Source organism: Triturus cristatus, chromosome 11 (assembly GCF_964204655.1).
Source record: "Triturus cristatus chromosome 11, aTriCri1.1, whole genome shotgun sequence".
Taxonomy (NCBI): Eukaryota; Metazoa; Chordata; class Amphibia; order Caudata; family Salamandridae; genus Triturus; species Triturus cristatus.
The window spans coordinates 208,924,076-208,943,998 of record NC_140594.1 but is presented as its reverse complement, the minus strand read 5'-3'; the positions used below and the strand labels follow the sequence as shown (position 1 = coordinate 208,943,998).

General features: G+C 46.3%; 1 protein-coding gene across 3 annotated transcripts in view; it reads left to right on the top strand.

The window, feature by feature from the left end:
* ALKBH2 (alkB homolog 2, alpha-ketoglutarate dependent dioxygenase) overlaps nucleotides 1-19,923 on the top strand; it is a 156,620-nt gene that overhangs the window by 49,660 nt on the left and 87,037 nt on the right. For all 3 annotated transcript variants that reach the window (XM_085634467.1, XM_085634469.1, XM_085634468.1), the window contains exon 2: nucleotides 8,729-9,058. In XM_085634467.1, coding sequence (XP_085490593.1) covers nucleotides 8,797-9,058 — 262 coding nt within the window. In that variant the 5' untranslated portion in view covers nucleotides 8,729-8,796. The remainder of the gene's footprint in view (nucleotides 1-8,728; nucleotides 9,059-19,923) is intronic.

Below are 19,923 nucleotides of genomic sequence, written 5' to 3'. Positions count from 1 at the left end.
AAAGTTGTGTTATTGCTGGGGACAAACCCATTTTGTTCAGATGTACTATGATGTTCATAGTTGGTAGCCAACAACTTTCATGACATCTTGTAATGTAGGTCCAACATTGATAGTGGGAAATAGGAGAATCTATCCAAAAAGTCTCTCACTGGCTTGACTAAAATCTGAGCACAGGGCTTCCTTCCTGCTCAACACATTTATGGCACTGCCCTCTTCAAACAAATTGATGCACTTCTCAAAACATTGTCTCAGACTGCAGTCACTCGTGGTAGTTGGGCTACTAGTAAAGCACCATCCAACTGGTCTGTGCAGAAGTCAATAATACTCCAGAAAGACTGAACTTATTTCTTCCTAAGAACATGATAAATTCGTCTGCAGCATTCAAGGCAGTCACTTCTGCCCTCTCTGTAGTGATGTGGAGCCATCAATCCAACAATCTACTTGTTTTGTCCCTTCTTGATAATAAATACTTGTTGAAAAAGAATCAATGGTCTAGGCAATGTAGTCTAGCAATCAAAGCTTTGGGCCTTATTACGAGTACGGCAGTCCTGGGACTGCAGTACTCGCAGTCGCGGTCGGACCAACGCGGTCTGCCTGCCATATTAGGAGTGTGATGGTCGAACCACCAGCAGCCCGATACAACTCTTCTGGCACCGCCAGGATCCTTGATCCCGCGGTGCTGGTGGTGTTGGAAATGAGAAGGAATAGAAGCGGTGTCGGTCCTGGCACCGCCATCCATATTACAACTTGCCCTTCTGCAAGCCTTTTCATGGCCGTGCTCCCGCTATAAAAAGCTGGTAGAAAGGCAAGGAGGGGGCACCCAGCAGGGCCCCCGGGCAAATCTGCCCATGGGGTTGGGTGCACATGATGTATGCCCCCACAAGTGCACAGTCGTGCGTGGACTATGTGGCATGTATGACATGGTGCATGCCACACCGTGCATGGACGAGCATTCTGTGCTGTCACGGCGGCGGTATGCTGTACAGACTCTCCTATGAGCGTAACATACCACTGCCGTGAGACCACCACCGTCCGCCCAGGATTGTACTCGTAATCCGGCATGTAGACTTACCACAGTCTTGGTGGTCTTCCTGGGACTACGGCGGTGGCAGTCCCAGCCAGAGACTGCCAAAGTCCTGGACACAATAATTCACTAATTAGAGTGACGTTTGTTATATATCTGGTTTCTAACCTCTGATATTGTCCTTGAGTTTGGACAACTTATTTGGGTTTGCCATGAGGACTCACATACTGTCTCAGTACAGATACATAATACTACCACTGAATGTTTCCCATTGTATCATTGTATCCCTTAAGAATTCTGAGCTTTTATCAAAAAAGTGGTGTGTCACATTTCCTAGGGAGCCCTTGCATGCATCATTCCTCTGCTCAGCTGGTTGTAAGCACCAGCTGGGTAGATAGATGAGCCAAACACCTATTCCTGTGGAGTGGCAGTAGCAGGAGTAAGCCTTTCTAATCCTCCCATCTTTCAAGCATTTTAGACCATCTTTTGTTATTTGTTTTTAGTAGTTTTACAGCTGTAGATTGTACATAATACACCTCACTATTCTTAAATCAATAATATCCGTGACAGTGAATATGATGTATATTGAGCAACACAATATTATAACAATCTCCAAACATTTTAATCACTTCAAACTGTATCATTGGGCAACATCCACACCCTAGTTCCATCCCTGTTCGTCTTCCTATCCATTATTACCCAGGGACTCTGCAACACTCTCAGTAGTTCCTATGGAGGGCCCACCCCCCTCTTTTATCATTTTTTGAGGATGAACACATCATCATTTTTACCACACCTCTTCCTTCCAAGTTTCCTGGCGGAACTCTTAGGGCATTTTCCTGTATTGCCGTATATTTGAGTTCCAGTACACTTATATTATTCAGTACCCTTAGGGCGGTCTGCTGCTACTCAGAGGGTCAGTCAATGCTCTAATCATGTCATTAATTCATCTAATATTTTTTTGTCTTGCCTTTTCTATCATATCCTTTGCCCAACAAATGACTATTGTGGATTTAGCCAGTAGATCCAGATTCCACTTTTAGCCAGGACGAACCAGAGCACTGCAAATATCCTGCCCATCTGGGATTTCTTTTTCTTGGGTAGTAGCCCAAAAGATACTGTTTCATGCTAGGTGTTGCTGTCTTGCCATCAGATTTCCCTATTGTTTCTATTACTTCTAACCAAAATGAAGTAATACTTGGGGATACGATTTTAGATAGTTTAAGTGAGGTGAGATATGTCGTGTATATTATTGTATTGTAACAGTCTGAAGCGGGCGTTAACTGACGTCAGAAAACCAAAATGTGGCTAAGACACTCTGTCAAAGGTTATTCAAGCACTTCCTGTCATTTAGTCTGTGCTTTTAGCAGTACCCAGGGCCTATCAGCATGTTGTGCCCTATATGAATGTGTAGTCAGTGTTATGCAGCCAGAGTGTGTCAACAATGCCATCATTATTTGCAGAGGAGCTGGGGCATATGGAAACGTGGGCCATATCCTCCATGAAATGGCAGCTATTTTAGCGCATTGCATGAACGGGCTCATTTTTATGCTATAGATTTCTTGCACTCCTGCACATGTTAGGAACCTGTTACCTGCCATCTTTCTGTAGTCGTGTCCTGAGATATGCGTGCAAACTGGACTATGCTCCAGTTAATTATACCCCGCTAGAACGGTAGGCACCTAAGTATCCCTTAGATCATCCGGTCCCACACCTGCCGCAACAGCATTGTAATCTTTGAGATGTGAATATTGCCCTAAATTAGTTCTCGATGTAGTTACATAATGAGTCTATTCCCCCTCAAAACTCCATGTCCCTTGCTGATTATGCAGCTTTGCTCATCTTTTTTACATTGGGTTCAGATGTTGGCGCCCTTTGTTTCTGCCAAAGAATTCACTCTATCAAGGGTTTATGTTTCCATTTCAGAGAGAATTAAATGTAGTTCTATCAGCATGGAGGCTGATGCCAATTTGGCAGTTGTGGGTGCACAGACAGAATATCGAGTTTTAAATGTCGACATACACAAATATCATGTTGGAAATATCGTGATGCAGAATTATCGACAGCAAGAATATTGTGGTCAAAAATATCTACTTGGAGGTAAATATAGTTTTTGAAAATATCTAAGTCATTAATATCATTTGCAAAAATATAGTTGTTTAAAATATCGATGTTTTCATTAGTGTTATGTATTTTAGTATGTATTTTAAAAGTATGGGAACAATTTTTTATTGCTTTTGTTTTTTAATATATGTGTTACATTTGTATTAGATATTAATTTGATTTTAGTTACATTTTGGTGCCGATTACGAACCGGTAAAAACCGGGTACGAACCGTCGGTCGGAGCGTTTTCCCCGTCCGACTCGTACCCGGTCGTAAAACTTTACAAACATGGAATTACGATTCGCACGGAAACACCATTTCCGTACGAATCGTAAAAAACACCGACCGACGAAAATAGACATAAGAATGTGATCCGGGAATGCTGCGACGTGACGTCGGGACGCTTTCAGGCAGCGTTTCACGACCCAGGAATTACGATTCGAACCGACAGCAGTCCGGACGGCAATATTTTCACGGCACCCAAAAAGTGCCAGAAAAGCAAAGTACGGCGCGAATCGACCAGAGTAGGTGGCCCGGTACGCACCGTACCCCCCCCCCAGCCCCCGTGAGTACGCGCTGACCCCCCCCCCCAGCCACCGTACGTACGCGCCGAACCCACCCCAGCCCCCGTGAGTACGCGCCGAACCCCCCAGCCCCCGTACGTATGCGCCGAACCCCCCCCAGCCCCCGTGAGTACGTGCCGAACCCCCCCCCAGCCCCCGTGAGTACGCGCCGACCCCCCCCAGCCCCCGTGAGTACACGCCGAACCCCCCCCAGCCCCCGTGAGTACGCGCCGAACCCCCTTGTATGTACACCCGTGTAGGTTCGAGTCGAACCCCCCGTGTATGTACACCCGTGTACGTTCGAGTCGAACCCCCCCGTGTATGTACACCCGTGTACGTTCGAGTCGAACCCCCCCGTGTATGTACACCCGTGTACGTGTCGAACCCCCCCGTGTATGTACACCCGTGTACGTTCGAGTCGAACGTACACGGGTGTACATACACGGGGGGGGTTCGACACGTACACGGGTGTACATACACGGGGGGGTTCGACTCGAACGTACACGGGTGTACATACACGGGTGGGGGTACGACTCGAACGTACGCGGGTGTACATACACGGGTGGGGGTACAACTCGAACGTACACGGGTGTACATACACGGGTGGGGGTACGACTCGAACCTACACGGGTGTACATACACGGGGGGGTTCGACTCGAACGTACACGGGTGTACATACACGGGTGGGGGTACGACTCGAACCTACACGGGTGTACATACACGGGGGGTTCGACACATACACGGGTGTACATACACGGGGGGTTCGACTCGAACGTACACGGGTGTACATACACGGGTGGGGGTACGATTCGAACGTACACGGGTGTACATACACGGGTTGGGGTACGACTCGAACCTACACGGGTGTACATACACGGGGGTGTTCGACACGTACACGGGTGTACATACACGGGGGTTCGACTCGAACCTACACGGGTGTACATACACGGGAGTTCGGCGCGTATTCACGGGGGCTGGGGGGGGTTCGGCGCGTACTCACGGGGGCTGGGGGGGGGTTCGGCGCATACTCACGGGGGCTGGGGGGGGTTCGGCGCGTACTCACGGGGGCTGGGGGGGTTCGGCGCGTACGTACGGGGGCTGGGGGGGTCGGCGCGTACTCACGGGGGCTGGGGGGGGTTCGGCGCGTACTCACGGGGGCTGGGGGGGTTCGGCGCGTACGTACGGGGGCTGGGGGGGGTCGGCGCGTACTCACGGGGGCTGGGGGGGGTCGGCGCGTATGCGGGCACGTCTCCATGGTTGCTATGGGAGTTCGGTGCGGACGGTGTTTTTTCCATACTGTTGTAACATCGGACGCACGGGATGGATCGTGATTCCTCGGTCGGACTTCACTTTTCACATTTGTACGGTAAATCGTCCGAGGACGTGTCTGACACATTTTCCGACCCGAGGACGTGTGGGGAATAATTCCCAATGCGATTCGTATGGACTTTTTACCATGCGAATCGTGATTGCCAGTTTGTACGGCACTTGTACGATTCGTACGGTAAAAAGACCGGATACGAGTCGTACGGGGAAATTTTTTACCGGATCGTAATTGGCACCTTTGCGTTTTTTAGTTCTGTAGCGGGTTGTGGGTTTATAGGGGAATAGGGTAGGAAGTAATTTAAATATAATTAATTATTATTTTATATTAGTATTTATTTAATTGAGATTTTATTGTGTTAATTGTGGGAATTCATTTATTAATAATTATTAGTTGGATGCTAATTACTAATAATTAATTAATTGGTAATTAAGTTAATTGTGTCATTTTTTTTAGGAGTGGCTTGTCGGTTTATAGGGGAATAGGGTGGGAATTAATTTCATTATAATAAATTTATTAATATTTTATATTTATTAATATTTATTTAATTTACATTTTATAGTGTTAATTGCGGGAATTAATTTATTACTGATTGTTTATTAATTGTTAATTATGAATTATGATACATTTTGTAATTATGTTAATTGTCATTTTTTTAGGAGCGGGTTGTGGGTTTATAGGGAAATAGGGTGGGACGTAATTTAATTACAATACATTTATTAATATTTTTCATTTATTAATATTTAATGATTTTTTATTGTATAGTGTTAAAATTGGTAATTCATTTATTATCAATTATTTATTAATTGCTTGTTTATTAATTAATTGGTAATTAAATTATGTTAATTATGTTATGTTTTAGGAGTGGGTGGTGGGGTTTATAGGGGAATAGGGTGGTAAGTAATTTATTTATAATGAATTAATAAGTATTTGTTAATTAAAATTTAAATATGGCAATTGTGTAATTAATTTTAGATGTGAGTTGTGGGGTTTATAGTGGTGAAGGGTGGGAAGTAAAATCTTTTAAATTAATTAATAAGTTATTAATTGATATTAATGTAAAATTAGTTATGAAAATCGTGTAATGATTTTTAGGTGTGGGTTGTGGTGTTTATTGGGATAGAGGGTGGAAAGTAATTTATGTTTAATAATTAGTTGATCATTAATATTAATTAATCAATTCATAAATATTTATGGTAATTGTTTATTTTGATTTTGTGTGTGGGTTTCGGTTTTATAGGGGTAATGTTTGGGGAGTAAATTATTATATATTTTTTTAATTAATTATATTTCTTTAATTGATAATTATGTTAATTATGGAGGTACATTAAAAAAAGTAGATGTCTGTTGTGAATTGTGTGGTGTTATAGGGTAGGAAATAAAAAAGATTACATTTATGTAATACATAATGTTTTTGATTATAAATAATTTTTATTAAAAATAATTATTTGTAAATTATTTTGAAAAAATTAAAAAAATCTTTCTGGGTATTTGTTAGATCTTTTTAACATTATAATATGTTTTTATCTTTTGTAAATTTTTTATATTTTTATATATGTTTTCTTTTTTTCTTTTTTAAAATCTTTTGTGTTGTAGTTGATATTTTGTTTGTTTTGAACTGACTCCAATGGGAATATTAATTGTTATCCCTCTGCTATCCAACACTTTCCCTAGTGTTGCACTCACTGGTTTGCGAATAGTAATTTTTACTCCTCCGCTATCCAACACTTTCCCTACTGTTGCACTCACTGGAGTGGGAATAGTAATTTTTACACCTCCGTTATCCAACATTTTCCCAACTGTTGCACTCACTGGAGTGTGAATATTAAGTTTTACCCCTCCGCTATCCAACACTTCCCCTACTGTTGCACTCACTGGAGTGGCAATATTAATTTTTTACCCCTCCGCTATCCAACATTTTCCCTACTGTTGCACTCCCTGGAGTGGGAATAGGAATTTTTACACCTCTGGGAGTAACATGCATGGATGTGCGCTTATGCACTCAATCCAGCTTGTTTTTCGCTATTGTTTTGTGACGATTCACTCTGAGATTTGGCATGCTTTCAAAACCATACTGTTTCTAAAGATCTTGCAGTCCTGATGGAGCTGGTAGCTTCATTTACTGGCCATTTCAGGATTACAGTGGCACTTATATTGAGTCACATGGTAGTGGCCTGAGTAGCTTAAGGGTACAGAGAAAAATATTAGCCCTATGCTAATGTTCTCTGTAGGTTGTGCCCAGTAATGTTGTTCCTTTTAGCTTTTCTGTTTTTCTAGCTCATATCTATTCAGTGAATACTACAGTCTGAGAGGTGACTCAATTAGATATGCAGTATTCCTCAATTGGTTTTCTGGGGGCATTTTGTCTGATATTTTAGTTACCCGTTTTTTACCTTGTTATATTGACTGCAGACATTCAAGGTAACGAGTGTTACTTGGAGGAGTGAGTGACTGTCTTGGTTCTGTTAATTAATTCTTCATGTCACTGGTGTTTTTGAGAACTCTTGTTTTTAGGTCTTGCTTGAGACAGTGCATGCTGTGTCGTGTGCTAAATATTTTGTTAGATAACAGTGTGCTTAGAGGTTGCCCATTTGCTTGCCATTAGTAACTTCATCCTCACACTCATGTCTTTCTCTTTGGTCAGCGAGTGCCAGCTACACTTCCTCTTCATGTGTTTGTCCCTCCCAGAGGCTTGGCCCAAGTACTTGTGTCCTTCCACTGATTGTGCGTTTCGAGCTGCTTTTTTCTCTCTTTTAGTTGAAGCACTTCATAAGAGTGCAGGCTGTCTCTCTCATTTGCTGCTATCCCATTCCTCTCCGTGTTCTTGCTTTCCCTCTCTGTCTGTGTTCTTGCTTGCCTCCTCCTATTCACCAGTCCCTCTCTATGTTGTTGCTTTCCCCCTCTCATCCCTCTCTGTGTTATTGCTTGCATCACTCGTCATGTAGTCGCTTGCCCCCTCCCACCCTTTCCGTGTTGTTGCTCGTGACCTACCATCCTCCTGCCCCTTTCTGTGTTGTTGCTTGCCCTCTCCCAACCTGCTGCATTCAATTGTTTGCCACCTCCCATCCCTCTCCTTACCCCGTCCCACAGTGTTCTATGTTGTTGATTCCCCTCTCCGCCCTGTCCCATGTTGGTGCTTGCCCCTTCCAGCCCTGCCCGCACCACCCTCCTCATCACATATTGTTGCTTGCCCCCCTCCTGCCCCATCGCGCATTGTTGCTTGGGCCTTCCTACCCTCCCACCCATCCTGCATTGTTGCTAGCTCCTCCCACCCCATCCAGCCATCCAATCTCACCAGAAAAAAACATGCGTTGATAAAGTCCTTAGGTCTTGCCTACCTGACCAACCGGCTTTGTCAATGTTTTTAGCCATGTTGCACAGTAGCGAGGCTGCTGTGCAGCATGAATGAAAATACAAATAAAAAAAGACGTTAAAAACTTGTTTTTAAGTGGAAACTATTGATGTTTTAATTTGTTGTACACCCCGTGAACTCTGGCCGTGACTGTGAAATGAAGGACAGAAATAGAGTGATGGACTTAGTCCCGGCTGTGGAGTGCAGAGAGGTATCTCTTGCTCTTGATTGAAGATTTAACTTCTAGAAAATTAGATGCCTCTACAGTTGGAAAAGATGACCCGTTGCATATTAAAGTTAAAACAAAAAATAGAAATAAGTATGCTAGTCCACAAAATTAATTTCTATCTTCTCTCTGCAGGTGGCGTTGCTGAGGGGAATTGCTAAGTGCGATGGCTTCTTTGGATATACAAAAAGGCAAATATAGAAATGGATAAATTTGTAATTAAAAGGCCTAATGGTTGTGCTCCAGGAAAAAGGAAACGAGAAGAGTTGGACAGAAAGACAGAAGAAATTGGAAATTCAAAACTTAAGGATGAAACTCACAGAGGGCTAGTCCTGAGTGAAAAAGCCTACACTTGGAGGAAACTTCAATCAGAAGCCCTCGATTGTGATTATACTTTGCTCTTTGCTAAGGCTGAAGCGGATGAGATTTTCAAGGAGCTGGAAAATAACATAACATACTTTTCAGGTAAAACCAGTGTCACAATGCTTCATGTAACGTGGTAAAGGTTCAGTCTACTTAAAAAGTTAGTTTTGTTCTGATGAAGTTATTTGGAGGTTATCTTGGAGCAGGAGGAAGTCGCAGGCAGTAGCTGAAGAAGTGTTAACATCTTCAGATCAGAGCATCTTGATGAACAAGCCTAGTGTGAAAGAAAATCAGCCGAGAGCAGGAGCTGCTGGATATATAATTTTTTTACATCTGCTTGGGGCAAGTAAGATGATACTTGACAATATTTCCTGAAGAGTGTTGCTCGTGATCAGCTGTGCAATAGTAAATCTCATGCCTGCTGTGTTTTAGCTTTACTTGACAAAAAGTTAAGTCCTCTTCCCTCAGGTCAGCTTCTTCATCATGTATCTGATGAGCATAGGCGCCGCTTCTAGTTTCCTTCAAGTAATTCCTTGTAGGTGGATTAATATATACCACTGCAGGTTGAAGGGATAACCTCCTATCGGGAGTTTGTTCCAACCCCACGGCAAAGATTTATTCTGTTAAGATTTTGCCTTAATTATATTTTGAGTATGTTGGGTCACCCTAATGGTATTTATTCTAGTAATGATCTTCCTTGTTGCCCATGTGATGATTTCTTGCGTCAAACTGATTTGCACATTTTCTTCTTTTGTAAATTTTACTGTAATCATCGAAAAAGGTTTTTAAAAATTCCTCTTTTACGTAAGCTTGATTTTAGACAATGTCGCACTGCCTTATATTTTTTACGAATGTTGCCTTTTCCTCCAACCTGTTTCTGTGTCACTTCCTTTTTATGTGCCTCTTTGAAAACTAGGAAAATGGTCATTTGCTGATATGAATTGTTTGGTTTTTAGATTTATTTTTAATTGTGATGTATGTGTAACTTTTATGATTAATATTGTATTAATCAAATAAAGTAAATTCTGATTCTTCTGATATAAATTTTGCATATATCACATTTTATTATATTTCCCTCTTTTTATTTGTGTCTCTGTCAATAAGGTAGTAGGGCTTCAACAGTTTATTTTTCCTTTAAATGTTTTTGTTTCTTTCTGGGTTTTGTTTCTGAGGATAGTTATGCCCAATATGACTGGTTTTTCTAGTCCGGTGTGTCACTACTAATCTAATGTTTATAGGTACACTCTACTAGTCTTTTTCTTTTCACAACCCTTAAATATGCTTTCAGTCTGTAATGAGCCTGATAGCACTACTCCACAAGTACCACCACAGGCAGTTACAGTGGCTCCTACATTGTGGTTTCCAGCTGTACGTTTTTCCAGGCATACTGAATCTGATACCCAATTGGTTTTTATTATTATACTTGCCTAGCAGAAAACTGATTGCAAGTTTGGCCTTAGTGTAAACAAGTTCTACTTTGTAGGGACATTTACTTCATGCTGCCCTTGGGTCAGTGAGCTGACATCCAGTTCAGGGACAGCAATCCCCCCTCATCAATCGGCAGAAGGCTCAACTCTGCCTGCAGTCTGCTTGGGGGCTGCTTACTTGTCTGGTCACCCACTCCACTTGGCAAGGTGCTTGATTGAAAATTCAACTATGCCCCCACCCCAGTAGCCTCTCTGTCGGGCCTTGCTGCTCAACTCGGGATGAGCAATATGGCTAAAAGCCTGGAGTCCCACCTGTCTGTTTACACCACAGGCAACCTATTGGTATTGTCAACCTGGTGTTGGTATGATCATTTTAGGGGTTCATAGTAGCTCTGCTCTTGGCACATTTCTTTTGATAATCAACTTCATTGATTTTGAGAGAACAAAGAAAAGGTTAGCAGCAACAGCACAGTACACAGGTCCATATATATGGCATTGCAAGTAGATTGATAATAATGTTATACAATATGCACAGCTTTCAAACACATCACATGGTAAAACAAACAGTCTATCGAAAGGAAGGGGCTAACCCCATGGACCCCATTACCCCAATTGGTCCGTCCATTTACCCCATATCTTTTGGTATTTGGCTGGGCAGCCCCTGGCCATGGCGATATCATGTTTGGCCACCATAATGGCCGTCCCCAAGAGTAGTTTATCTCCCCGGGACCCGTCTAGACCGTCCATAACGCCCGGGGGGGGGGGGGGGGGGGGGGGACGCATGGGGTCATGAGGTACGGGCCAGCCCAGGATATATATGTGAGTTCAGATTCTATCTTATCCCAGTATTTTATAAGGCGGGGGCAGGACCGGACCATGTGGTAAAAGTCTGCTGGCTGATGCTCCCAGCGTGCGCATTCGGAGGAGGCACGCAGCCCTGCTTTTTTGTAGTCGCTCCGGGGTGAGGTGTACAGTGTGGAGATAGTAGACTTGGATGAGTCGAAGCCTGGCGAAGTCAGTGACAGACTTGGGAGCAATAAAGGAGTCTCGCTAATCCTCGTCCTCCAGGGGGCCCAACAATCCCTCCCACTGAAGTTTAAGCGAATCAACAGTTGTAGGGCTGTTGTTCGCGAGGGTACGATATATACGTGATATTCCGCCCTTCCCTAGATCTCCCATCATGACCTGCGCCTCCAGTGGGCTAAATTTGAGGTGTGTGGTGCCTGTTGATATGTGTGTATTTAGGGCATGTTGCAGCTGCAGATATCTGTAAAATTGTAAGGCATGTAGGGTGAAGCGATTCTGTAGGTCCGAAAAGGTCCTTATGTGATCTCTCACGTCACCCAGCTGTGAAATACCAACGTAATTCCAATCTTTAAAGCCCTGCAGTGCCGCCACTTCAGCTAGCCACACGCCCTGCCAGAGTGTCGTTTGTTGGCTCAATTTGAAGTTCCATGCTGTGTGACGCAGGGCAGAGCGCCAGGCCAGGAAGACCGCCCGAGTCACCATTGGGAGTGTTTCAGGGATGGGGCATCCATACATGATGGCCTGGATTCGAGAGAAGCCCATGTCTCGAAGTTCAGTTCTGTAGGCTGGGTCGAACCATCCTCCGGTAAACCAGTCGTGAAGGACAAGCAGCCGGGTGGCTAGATAGGAGAAGTATAGGTCCGTCATGCCCATGCCTCGGTCAAAGGACGGGATGCAGCATCGGTCGAGAGCCATACGTGGCCTCCCACAGAAACCGAGTGGTCATGGCATTGATCACTTTAAACCAGCTCCGGGGACAGTGGAAGGGGGCATTTTGGATGATGCAAAGGAATCGAAGGAAAATCATCATCTTAAATAGTGCCACCCTTCCAAGTGGATTAAGCGGCAGGGGTAGCCAACGTCGGATGTCTTCCTTAGCCTTTCGGATCAGCGGAGTAGTGTTCAGCGCCCATTCCCGTTCAGGTAGTAAAGCGACACATATACCCAAATGATTGCCATCTAATGAGGATATTAGTCTGGCAGTCGAAACACTCCCTGGAGAGATGAAGTGGTACAAGCCAGAGACCGGAAACCCTTTCAACGGCCTGGAGGGATTGGAGACATTTGGGCCGGAGCGGGCCGGGTCCGCCAAGAAGAGCAGGACATCATCCACGTATAGGGCAATTTTGTCAATGTAGTGGCTTCCCCACGCCCAACCTTGAATCGAGTTGTCTGCACGGATGAGGCACGCCGGGGTTCCATCGCCAGCATGAAGAGGAATGGGGAGAGGTAGAGCCAGTCAACAGTATTGAAAGCTTTTTCGAAGTCCACAAGGAGGAGTGCTAGGTAAGGGGTAAGTGTCTGGAGATTTCCAGGCCTAAGTGGAGGCGCCTCAGGCAGTGTCTGGTGCTATGCGTTGGCATGAAGCCGCACTGGTCCTGGCGGATCAGTCTGTTAAGGAGTGGACGCAGGCGTTGAACCAAGAATTTAGCAGAGATCTTGACTTCGGTATTGATTAGGGAGATTGGCCGGTAGTCCGCACAGGCCGACGAGGGTGGTTGGGTCTTGGGAATGACCACAATGGTCGCCATGTATGTCTCCGGGGGGAATACCCCAACTTCTGTCACATTCTGGAATAGGGCAGAGAGATGGGGGTTTAGCAGCTCCCGATAGGAAGCGTAGTATTCCTGAGGGAATCCATCTGGGCCCGGAGTCTTCCGGGACGCCAGTTGGGAGATTGCAGCACCTATTTCCTCTGGGGTAAAGGGAAGATCCAGACAAGCCGCCTCTGAGTGTGTCAGACAGGGAATGTTAACCTGCATGGGGTCTAGAAGATCTGAGAGAGAGCCCTCCAATTTATGTAATTTATGTACTGAATATAAGCAGGCGTAATAGTCTGCAAACGCCTGTGTAATCTCAACTGAAGTACGGCGAGAGGCACATGTGGAATCACGAATCTCGGGGACAGTTCGATTTGCCAGGGGGTATGAGGCCAGTCTGTGCAGCAGCTTCCTTTTGTCACCCCAGCCGTATACACGGGCTACATACAAGCGCCACAACAATTTGGCGGATTCTAGCAAGGTTTGCTTGATTTTTTCGCGTAGGGCTGCTAGTTGCCTATCGCAGGCCACATCTGAAGTTCTGGCAAGGTCAGTCTCCAACCGGACCGCTTGTGCCTCGAGAAGGGCTAAGTGACTGTCCTGGGTTAGCCGTTGCGCCCGGAGGTAGCTTTTGGCCACTCCACGCATGGTGGCCTTACTTGCCTCCCAGAGGTTGCTCGGCGAAGAGACCGAGCCCAGGTTTGTGAGAAAATATTGCTGCAGTTCCTCTCCTATTGTCTTTTGGAACTCCTTGTTTTGCAGAAACCAGGCGTTCAGCCGCCACATCGGGCGCATCCCACCAGGGGTATCGCCTAGGTGCAGGAATAATGCTGCGTGGTCTGAGATTCCCCGGGGGAGGATGGACATGTCGGTCACACAATGGCAATATGGGCGAGAAAGCAAAAGACACACAATGGCAATGAGGGACAAGCATGAAAACCATGTCAATACGCGCGTGGGTGTGAAGCGCTGCTGAGGTGTGTGTGTGTATTGGGAGAGTTGAGGGTTCCAGAACCTCCATATGTCGCAAAGGCCCAGGGCGGTCGCCCACTCAACCAACTTCATAGCTTGAGTCGCTCTGGCAGGGGAGGGTGTGCCCGTGGTGTCCAGGGTGGGTTGCATGACCGCATTGAAGTCCCCTCCCAGGATCGTCTGTCCCCAGGGCAGAATGGAAATGATGTCAGTAGGGTGCCAAAGCGTTGCGGTAAGCATCGCAGGAGGAATGTATATGGATATAAGGTGAATGGTATTCCCTTACAATGTCCCAGAGAGAGTCACAAATCGGCCTTGTCGATCCCTATTAAGGTGAGAGGGGACATATGGAAGGGTCCTCTTTAATAGGATGGCCACCCCCCGTGAGCCCCTGTTAAAGCCCGAGTGCCACACCTTGTCAAATCCGTAGCGTGCAAGGAAGGAACAATGGAAGGAAGGAAGGAACAACGGGTTCCCAAGAGATGGGTCTCCTGAAGCAGGAGGACACCCGGGGAGTGTTGTTGAGCATATTTCAAGACTGCTGTACGTCTGATGGGTTGTGTCTTAGGGGGTTACAGGGTTGTATCCTGTGATGAACTCTTCGTGGGATGCAAGGAGGGCGCAGCCTCCTCAATCGATGCACAGTATGCTGGACGGCAATGCATGTGTGGCATTCCTGTGCTAGAGTGCTGGGTGACGTTGGAAAAAAAAAAATTAACACAAAACATGAATCTAAACATTGGACAATGGTCCATGTCCCCCCTCCATACCTTTCCCCCACCCTATACTTCTGCAACTGAAGCATCTGTCACCCTATAAACTAGGAAAGAACAGACTAAACTATAACGTTTAGCTTTGGGAACTGCGTGGTAGACCCCTCCTTCAGTGTTGGATGTAAGTGTGTCATCGGCAGATTTCTCTGAGTTCTACAGTACAGTACTGTGGGGTACGTGCCCCAGAGCTTTTTGGAATGATGTTTCTCCATTTCCCCACCGCTATCCCTCCGGGGGCCCTCAGATTGCTGGACTTCGGGAAAGATCTGAGTGTATAGCCGCTAAGTCCAAAGTTCCCAGGGGGTTGCGTTCCATGGACGAGCATCCGCAGATCTATTTCTATACGGAGGTTGGGAGCCTGGGGGGCTGGTGGTGTTTCCAGGTTCTCGGGTTGTTGGGCTTGGTGATCCTGAGGCTTCTTTACGGCCCCTACACCCCCTGCATGATTGTGTGCATCTCCTGCGCTGCTTGGGGTGCAGAGGTCGTGAGGTTTGGGGACCAGAGTGTCCAGGTGAAGAGTTTGGACGGGCCCGAGGGGCCGCTCCTCGGTCAGCCAAGTCCAAGCAGCCTGTGGGGAATCGAAGAACTGTGCTTTGCCCTGGAAAATGATGCGGGACGGGCTGGGAAAAGGAGCCTATATCGGAGGTAGGGAGCACGCAGATTCAGTTTGACCTCTGTATAGGAGCGTCGTTGGGTCTGCACCTCTTTGGTATGTTCTGGAAACACTATTATGGTGTGATTCTGAAATTTCAGGGTGCCTAGAGTCCGTGCCTCTCGTAGGACAGTGTGATTGGTTTTCGACGTCCTCGGCTCTTCTGTCTAGTTCCTTGGTCTGGGTTTGCAGGTGGGCCAGTTGCTATTTTAATTGATGGACATCGTCCGCCACAGTAGAGAGGCGGGACTCCGCTTCTGAGATGCGGGCTGTGGCGTTGCGCAAATCTTGCCGGATGAGAGACATGTCGGCTCAACGCTCTCCAATCTTTCCCTCTACGGAAGCCTGGGACGCGCTGATTGCCTGCAGGATTGCGGCCTGATCTTTACTAGGGAGAGACGCCCCCCTTCCCCCAGGGGATCCTGCTCGACTGTGGTGAATTGATCCATTTTTGTTTGTGTTTGGGTGGTAGAGGATTTAGGGCCTCGGTCTTTCCCCATGGTCAGCGGTGGGAAGGTCTCCAGCAGTGTTAGTGTCAGGGCGTCTCTAGCTCAGTCCCCCTCAATCAAAGATTTTCAGTCTCTTCAGCCTCTCCGTGCTGCGACTGGGTAGATGTGCCCCAGGACACGGGATAGAAGATCCATGAAGTATGGAGCCTAAGGGGCACGCGAATGGGCAGCCCACCCGGGGGTCGGGCGTGAGGTTTCTCAGATTCAGGAGCATCTCCATCGGGGCGAGTGGACATGCCCGAGGGCCCAAGGAAGAAACAGAGTCCCGATGCACCAGAGCGCCAAGCTCATAGGTCAGCGGCCACACTCACAGCAGTGCATCTGGGGTCCTGGTTACTCTCTGCAGCAGGGTCCGGCAGGAGCCGGGGGAATATTAGGGTTCCAATGCGGGCCACATCCCTGGCGTGTAGAGGGAACGATCCAAAGCACCTCTTCAAAATCCAGCCGGCAGGCCCCCCGCCCCTCCAGAGATCAGGGAGTAGCGCAGCAACTCAGGCGCTCGTACTTAATCAAATTCAGGAATCCTAATGGCCCTCCAGTGGGCGCGCAAGGACTGCCATCTCAAGCACCCAAGTGGGAGGAGGCCCAGGTCGTGGAAGTGTTGCCGGAGACACCAGTCAGGGGTCCCCAGCCGCGCAGAGAAGGGCCACGGTGGATTCAATTAAGGCCATCCCCCAGGCTCGTTGCTGGGAAGGTTCTCGCAGCAGGACCCTGGAGGTGAGAGCGGGCAAAGGAGTGACGCAGCAGCCCCGGGCCGAAGTGTTCACTCCCGGGCTACTGTACAATGTCTCTGCACGTCGCAGGCCCGAGGAGGGCTTGCGGGTCCAGTCTCTTAGGGCCACACTCGCAGGGCCCGCTCACACCCAGAGGCAGTCACCAAGAGCAAAGGGAGGGGGCACTCACCACCATTCTGAGGGTCCAACAGGTCCCAGAATCGATCTCCCCAGTCAGGTTTGCGCAGGCCCCTCGGATCCGCTCCGCTTCAGCGTGGATTCTTCAGCCTAAGGGGCGCGATGCAGGGCCTCTGCCAGGCGGGATCCCCAGGCAGGTCGCCTGCCGCCTCCAGAAGCGTCCCCTCGCCGTCAGCTTAGATGTATGACCTGCATGGGTGCGGACTGCCGCGCCTGTCCGGAGGGAGGGTCGGGGAGAAGGCCAGAGTCAGGCCGATCCAACGGCAGTCCCACGTGGGGACCTCTGCCAAGCGCACCCCCAAGGGTCATGCGGTCCGATGTCTGGCCGCACCTCTCTGGGACCTGGCGGACCCCGGGTGGATGATCTCGGGCCTCTCTAGGCTTTTCAGAGACGGGCTGGGTCCTCCATTTTTAGGGACATGCTGCAGCCGTAGGTGAAAGAAACTGCTCCGGGCAGACGTCCCAAGCCCGACAGCCCCCTCAAGGCAATGGCGCCGAATCCGGGGAAGGAGATGTCATCGCCCAGAGGAAAAGTAAGGCATCGATGGCACTGGATCTTGGAGCGGATGACGTAGGGGTCCGGAGCACTCTGAGAGTGCGACCGCCATTTTGACGCTCCAAGCCACGCCCTGCTCTTGGCATATTTAGTAAGACAATGGTTATCCTTAGTTGATAATCATTTGGGACCTCAAGTGATGGCATTATTTATATTGAATGATTAAAGGTTCTCTGTTTCTTTGCCAGTGTCCTCTAAGGCCACAGAGAGCAGAGAACATGTATTCTAGGACAATGCTGCCGAATATCAAATCCCTGTCTTAGTGTCAACACATTTGGTGCCAATTTGGGGCTTCCTGTGTGTTAGCAATAGAGAGTCTTGAGACAATGACTCATGCTTGGAACTCTGCAAAAGGTCTTTCTCGGAGATCTCATAATTTGGACTAGCAAAACTTACACCATCTCATCTAGAGGATCTAATAGTTTGCTAAGCTCATCACCTGGCTTCGACAACATCAGGTTTTTCAGTTTTTAACATTAGCCTGGTTCTTCAGGTTGGTCTCTAGGTCAAGTTGAGGACTAGGTAAACAATATGGAAAATGGTATTTTGATGTCAGCACCACCCTGGAGGCACGCTTGTTGTCAATCTACTTCTTTGCCTATTGCTCATGCTCAAATTGAGCTAGTCAGAATTTTGGAGGAAGAATAACCTCATGCACTGAGATGATTACGCAAATGACTTCAGACCCATTTCCAGTGTGGCCTAAGCGGCCCCAAGTCCATGGCTAAAACATCTCAACAAGACATTGGCCTTCTCCTATTTTTTTGTAGAGAGATGTAAGCATCACAACTCTTCTTGTTTGATACTTGCGTTCTGCATTAGTGGTTTTGGGTAGGGTTTGCACAGAAAATGTTTTTTTTTTTTTACCCATATATGGGCCAGCTCCTAACATTTACCTCAGTTAAGATCTATCTGCTCGAGGGGGTGTGGTCTGGCCACATAGGAAGATGGCCGCCTAACTGTGAGGCTCTGCTCTGGGTTGGCACTCAAATGGATTGAACATCTATTTGCAGGTGTCTAAGGATGTTATTTTGGTATTTCTGAGTAATCGGAACATTGAAGCTGTGAAAATTCCGTCCTGCTAGACCATCTCTAACTGGCTTTTCTGAGGTGTGGATACATTGTGGCTTGCCGGGTCTAGCAGAATCCCCGGTGCTTGCGTAACCTGAACTCCCAATGACCTCACTGCTAATTGGGCTGTGACTCCAAAGACACCGGCTTGAGGAAACATTCCCGGTCAAAAACATTTTTTCTTTATGAGGTAAACTAGCCCTTTTTATAATCATCTATAACTGAAGTGTTGTATTCTGAAGAAAAAACCACGTCACAATTCCCTTTTATTATACAAGACTGCTAATACAACATTTTTAAGCAATACTGCTCCTCTCATTTTATTAAGTTGCCTTTTTAAGCATTTTTCCACAGTTCCTTTTCAAGCAAGAAACATTGTTTCAATACACTTCTGCCAGGCCCAGCAGTAATTTATGTTCTCTGGGTTAAGGTTAAGCTTTTTTCAACTGCTTCAGTGAAATAAGAAACATTGCTTCAACACACGGTTGCCGGGCCCAGTAATAATTTATGTTCCCTGGAGCATGTGTGACTTGTATTCCTGCTGACTCCTCTGCTAAATGGACTAAGAATGGAACAATGTGAACTGGATATAAGAAACAATCTTTATTTATGAAAAAAGGCAGCTTTACTTTGTGCTAAAAGTAATCGGTGTACAGACATGTGTTAAAAAAGGAAGTGAGTTGATAGCACATTATATTCACTGCTTACCTGCTAATTGGGCTACAAGTGCTGCAGGCATCAGTCCGGATGTAATATTCCCGGTCTCATATTTTATATATGATGAATGACGACTCCACTTGAGGCTTAACATAATCAAAGTGCAGAACTGCGCAATCTGCATTTTTTTCTCTCACATGAGGATTGTTACTGAAAGAAAGAGAGGGAAATCATTGTTGCAGTGATTTTTTCAGCATTCCCTGAAAGGTTTAATGCTGTCTGCATGTCCATCAATATGCATCAATGCTATTCGTATAGCGCAAACTCCTCATTTCTTTTTCTCCTCACAACTTAAGTCTTTACAATATTCCATTTAGACATATGTCTATCAGCTTAAGAGCTCATTTTTGTTGGTCATGCTTTTCATGCTCTACCACAATATTCAAATGATATCATCAATATTTATACGCAACCTATTTCTCTCATGATAATTTTCATTAAAATAAGGAGATTTTTCAGCTGCAGGTTTACTGGTTGCCTACTCTACTAATCTACATAAAACTGCTGCGCTATTTTCCTCAATGCTTTTTGACTCCAATAGCACTTGACTATATCTTGCTTTGTGGAATCTGGCTCATATGTCATTTAAGTGCTAATTTATTTAATATTCTGATAATTATTTGTTTTATTCACAACTGAAGATTACTCATCTTGGTGCCTTACATTCACTCTACTTGAAGGGTTGTTTGTCTGCAGTTTTAAATATTCCCCGACATTTGAAGTTAGAAGTGAATGTCTAATAACAAGAGTGGAAACAAACCTTCTTATTCACTTTTATTTGCTGATGTATTAAAACAACCACGGAAGATGTC